This window comes from Rhinolophus sinicus, chromosome 18, assembly GCF_057876585.1.
Source record: "Rhinolophus sinicus isolate RSI-liver-muscle chromosome 18, RSI-T2T, whole genome shotgun sequence".
NCBI classification, from domain to species: domain Eukaryota; kingdom Metazoa; phylum Chordata; class Mammalia; order Chiroptera; family Rhinolophidae; genus Rhinolophus; species Rhinolophus sinicus.
Genome location: NC_142518.1, coordinates 96,600,068 through 96,606,067, shown reverse-complemented (window position 1 = coordinate 96,606,067; position 6,000 = coordinate 96,600,068). Strand labels below are relative to the sequence as shown.

Sequence of the window (6,000 nt, the reverse complement as noted above, 5' to 3'; positions counted from 1 at the left end):
TCCATCTTGAGTCTTTGTGCCTGAACATTCTGCAAAACTTTTTTTTTTTTTCTGAAGTGTCAATAATGCATGAGGACCTTTTCGTCTGTCAACGATCTACAATTTCAACAAGGCACATCAATGCAATCACACCTCATGCCATGAAGGCCCCTTATATAATTTACAATTGGCCGAGTAAGGGTCTGGCTAGTAAAGAAGCTGGGTAACAAAGGCAATATGGATAGTTCACTTGTCCTTAGCCAAGTAAAATCCTTTCCCAGTTTCAGGAGACCATCATGATCCCAGTCATCTCATAAACATTCAGTTTCATTTATTCATAGGTAACAAGAATCTTCCCCTACATATATACCCATTCTAATCAATTCCATCTGGGCCACTGTCAAAAAATTATTGGTGCCACAGAATTTTTCCCATGTGGGGCATACCTACATCAGATTTCCATCTTGATGATGATTTCCAACGAAAAGGAAAAACTTAGAAAATTTTAGATAATCATTCCTGTCATTAATGAGGAAATTTAAACTAATTACCAACTTGGTTTCACAAGGATACATTTCTATTTTTCAAAATGCTAATACTACCTTCAACTACTTAAAACACTACTTTAGATTTCAATTTTTTAACACATGATTTTTGTTATTAAGAAAACCCCTTAAGACTCTCAAATAGAAAATTGGGGTTTAAACAAACATTTATAGCCCTTAGGGAATAACTGGAAGCACATAACTCTCGAAGAGAAGCCCTAACATATTAAGTCTGTATTTAATAAAATCAGTAGTCATGATGATGAATAAAAAAGTAATTTATTGAAATGTAAAAGACCACAATTTATTGACATTGTCTTTTTTCCACATTTAATTAGAATACAAAATTAATCAGGGATAATCAAGTTAAACACAAATTGAGTAAAGCCCCAATTACATATTATTTTCTTGCTATTCAATTAGCTTTTATTCATCTTGCTTCCCCTACCTATTTCTTCCCCCAAAATTAAACATCCAAGGATTCATATATAAAATAGGTAATCATTGGATCAGTACCGTATAACTAGCTTGCTTTTAGAAACTGCTTTTGATAAGTGATTTTTTTCCTTAGTAAGTAGAAACTAGCAATTACTGAAAATATCATTAAAAACTAGAATGGATATTTAGTATGTAATCTTGAAAAATCATTTTACCTGTTGATTAATGGAACAATTACATTCCATCAGAACTTATGAGTATAATTTTATTTCTGTATTTATTCACATAAATAAATGGAGCTTTCAATTCATTTTCTTTAAGTCAAAGTGCAGCATGTTTCTATATATTAGCAGCCTAAAGATATATAACTATCTTCAACATAGTTCTTATTTAGAAAACAACTTTGAAAATATTACTATATTACTTTTAAGGACATACACAGGAATTAGACATGCATGTTCTATAAATAAACAGAATTTTAGGAAAAAAGATAAATAGGAAGTAGTCTAAATTATGCCATACAATTCTGTTATTGCTCCAACTTGTGTGTGTGTGTGTGTGTGTGTGTGTATGAGAGAGAGAGAGAGAGAGAGAGAGAGAGAGAGAGAGAGAGAGAGAAAGAGACAGAGACAGAGAGAGTGAGACAGAGAGAGAGACAGAGAGAGAGACAGAGAGAGAGCGCACACATACAAGTGAGAGAATGTGCATGTGTATTTCTCCATTGGTGAGAAAGTCTTGGGATGGGTGAATCACTTAGTTGAAGGTTCATCTACTATAATAAAAGGAGAACCAGAATTGTAGGCAACACAGGCGAGTTTGTGACAGTGCTGATTTTAGCTGGTGAATTACAAGGAGATCCTGTACTGCTGTTGTTTCCATCAAGAGCATCTGAACAGATGACAGACTAGGAGAAGACAATGCCACTTATTGATAACAGAATTCAAGAGATCTGCGAGAACTCTGCTTTGTCTACAAATGAACGCAAAGCATGTGAAGCAAAGAACTTGTACTATTTACAAGAGCAATTTCACAAGAGCAGTAAAACAAATCCACAGTAACAATAAATAAAAAATCCATTCACTGTATTTCCCATTTTAATTATTAAAACATACTTTGTTCATCACCCAGGATTTATAGATGATGCAATACAGAATTGTACACCTGAAATCTATGTAATTTTACTACCAATTGTCACCCCAATAAATTTAATAATAAAAAAAACACAAAAACAAACAAACAAAAAAAACACATACTTTGTTGGCACACTTTTCAATAATATGCTCAGCCTAACAAAGCACACAAAAATCCAAGATAGAAAAGATGGGCAGAAGATAACCTTTTACCAAGCTTGCATTTTTATGTATTTCTCTAATACCTCTTAATCGAATACCAAGACCCCACTTGTATCCACCATATATTAATGTCACACATGAAAGCCTGGGAGGAGATTTAAAGTTCATAGTATTTATTTGGAACATTAGTTTTATAACTTCTAAAAATATTTAATAACATACCATACTTTTGAACATATACAATAGTCAAAGTAAACTTAAAGATTAAGTGAAAATGGCTAATAAAAGTTTACAACCTGATGTTAAGACTCACCACTCATTCATATCAGACATTTAGATAGTATCAGAAGAAGCCACGTTGGTTGTGCCTTGGAAAAATCTCTTAGGCTGATTTTCAAATGCAGTTTCACCTATGACAAAAAAGCAAATCAAGGTAGATATGTTTCATCTAACATGTTTATTATGTTTTTTATTGCAAAAGTAAAACTTGTATATTGCAATTAATATATAAAGTACAGAAAAACACAAAGGAAAAATATTCTCTATCACCATTATCCAGAGATAATCACTTTTCAGTCATTCTTTTTAAAAAAAATTTAATATTAAAAATAATTTAAATTTTTCAATTACAGTTGACATATGTACAATGTAGTGATTAGACATTTATATAACTTTTGAAGTAATCACCCCCATAAATCTAGTATCCATCTGACACTATACATCGTTATTATAATATTATTGACTATACTCCCTGTATTTTACATCCCCATGACTACTGTGTAACCACCAATTTGTACTTCTTAATCCCTTCTCCTTTTCCACCCACCCCCAAATCCCCATCCAGCTGGCAACCATCAAAATGTTCTCTGTATATGAGTATGTTTTTGTTTTGTTTCTTTATTTTGTTGTTTAGATTGCATATATAAATGAAAACATATGGCATTTGTCTTTCTTTGTTTCACGTATTCCACTCAGCACAATACCCTCCAGGTCCATCCATTTCACTGCCGTTGTGACCAGAAATCTAGTAATTCTTGAATATGGGTATGTACACATAATTGGTTTTTTCAACAAAATTAGATTTGTACTGTATATAATACCAATATATAATCTACTTTTTGTTTCTAATGATTATAATTTTCTCATAATAATCAGTAAATTCTAAAACATGGTTTTATATAGCCATGTAGTAAGGCTGTATCATAATTTAATCTCATTCCTCATTTTAAACCTTTAGGTTGTTGCTATCTTTATTTTGCTAGTAAACATACATAATGAACTAAATATAAAAAGATCAATGTTTTATAGCATACAATGAGCAAAATAAATATAATTTTAAAGATTAAGAAGAAAAATCTAATTTCAAGAAAACGCAATGCCATAAACTTCACTTTGAAGTAAATGTCAAAATCTGTACAATGCTACACTTTCATGTGATAACTATGGGTGGATATAAGAAAAACTGATGTTGAAGCCCGTAACTTCTAGAGTAGAATATATTTGAATGATAAAATACTAAGCCCCCCTAATTCATTAAAAAATATCCCTAAGGACAGTTTCCACAGGCCTTCTTTAGGATTAGTATAATTATGGCTCAAAAAAGTATCCTGTCCCATTCCAGATTACACTTACAGCACCATGGAAAAATGACTCATCTCTTATTTTTGGTTTAAATCAAAGATAAGACAAATCAAAACAAATTCATCATAGAAGAAAATTAAAATTTTCTTTGCTAAAACAATTATTATTTGCAAAACGATATTTACAGCTGCCTAATTTCTGCAGATTTCTTAGAATTCCCACTCGAAGCCTTATTTTCTCTTGCTTATTTCTCATGGAAGTAACAGCTGCTTATTCCCATAAAATACACCTTCATATGCTTGGAGACTCTAACCTTTATCTCCACTCTCCTCCACTTCACAGAGTCCTCATTCTTTTTCATTCTCCTGCACCTCCCCCACCAGGACCTCTTTTTGATTTTTTATACCATCTTTCCCCACATTTCCCTTGTATTAATGGGCTCCAAATACTGTGTTTCCCCGAAAATAAGACCAGGTCTTATATTAATTTTTGCTCCAAAAGATGCATTAGGGCATATTTTCAGGGGATGTCTTATTTTTTCATGCACAACAATCTACATTTATTCAAATACAGTCATGTCATCTTCTTCTGGAACATCGTCATAACGTACTATGTAAATGCGTCCATCTGGATGACGATCTTAACTGGGGCTTATTTTCGGGTAGGTCTTATTTTCCGGGAAACACGGTAGGATATAGTTTCTGGTTTCCCCAATCAATATTCATATTCTAAAATACATAAATAAAATTTCTGCTCAATCTGTTATTGCATCTGAAAGACCAGATGAATTTTGACCAAATTTGGACATGCTATGTTTGGGAGGGTCTGACTAAAAATACAGACTATATAGTACATATAGAATTCACTGTGGAGTTCTTAGGGACACTTCAAAGAAACGAGGCAGTCACCTTCCAGAGCAGCTGGAAACCAGGTATAAGAAGCTTGTTTGTGATATACCATGTCCACCAAGACACTTGGCAGAAGCCAAGTCTATTATGTCAAAATTGAAATATAAATTTTTAAATCATAAATTCTCAGAAAATTCCAAGCATTTTCAGTGTCATAAAACATTTTCTGTGTAAATGTCTTAAAGGAGAAATAATTTAATTTAGTAAAACAGTGTCTTCAATTTAAGCATGTTTTATTTTAAAACCTCAAATGAGCCCAACTTTCTAACAGCTCCTTAACTGTTAATATATTTGAATGTTTTTTCAACACTAGCCCACACTTTCCAGCACAGGCAAAACACCCCTAAGCTAGGTCATTGATCCATCATCAAAAAACAATGTACTTAGTTTGGAAAAGAGTATCTTCCAGAATTGATCTAGTCTTAGAATATAATAAGTACATGCTGAGTTAGGTATGTTATGTTTCAATTTCTTTCCCTATAGTTTTGCTCTTCTTCCCCTCCTCCCTCTCCTCCTATTTTTCTTCTTCTTCCTCTTCCTCTTCCTCCTCCTCCTTCCCCTCCTCTACACCCCTTCCTCCTCCTTCCCCTTCTCCTTCTTTCCCATCTTAATGGATTTTTCACAAATACACATTTTAAAAGTTTAATCTCCTTTCTTATTTATCCATTTCCCTTCCAATTAGTTATTTGGTTAAACTTCATACTAAGCCTAGAATTCAGTAGTGGTGTTAACAAAAGACGAAGAACACAGTTTAGTGAGGTGGGGTTGAGGAATGGGATCCAGGATTGTGGGAGTTTAAGAAAAAAACATACTTCTGTTTTTTCCATTGCCCTTTTATTACTGAGTAGTTAGGTCATTTTCCATATATTTAATCAAAAAATAACTCCCATAAAGAAGTGAAACATCAAAGAACATATACCTTAGCATGCATTTTTAGTATTGTAAGTGCATCTAATTTGTATCAACTTTTTCATATGATATTAGCATGTACGTGTGGTGGCAGGGCAGGGCAGGGGTTGAGATTCAGCAGAATACTTGATAACTGATTTACTCTATTTATTTGTTCATTCGTTCATTCCCCACCTTATTTCAGAAAGTATTTAAGGCAGCTAGCTTGGTGAATTACACTTATATAATGGAAATCATAATACTCGACTAAACTGGAATCAAATTTCTCAATTCACAGTTATATGGCATTTTATAGCTTTCAAAATGACTTTACATATAGTTTTCTTTGAAAGGCCTCTAGTAACTTAT

The 6,000-nt window shown here is 32.8% G+C and overlaps 1 protein-coding gene across 3 annotated transcripts in view; it reads right to left on the bottom strand.

Moving 5' to 3' along the window:
• Nucleotides 1-2,406: 2,406 nt before the first annotated feature.
• Nucleotides 2,407-6,000, bottom strand: part of LOC109437920 (PABIR family member 1-like) — a 66,200-nt gene continuing 62,606 nt past the window's right edge. For all 3 annotated transcript variants that reach the window (XM_019717444.2, XM_088794879.1, XM_088794878.1), the window contains one exon: nucleotides 2,407-2,664. In XM_019717444.2, the coding sequence (XP_019573003.1) occupies nucleotides 2,575-2,664 (90 nt within the window). In that variant the 3' untranslated portion in view covers nucleotides 2,407-2,574. The remainder of the gene's footprint in view (nucleotides 2,665-6,000) is intronic.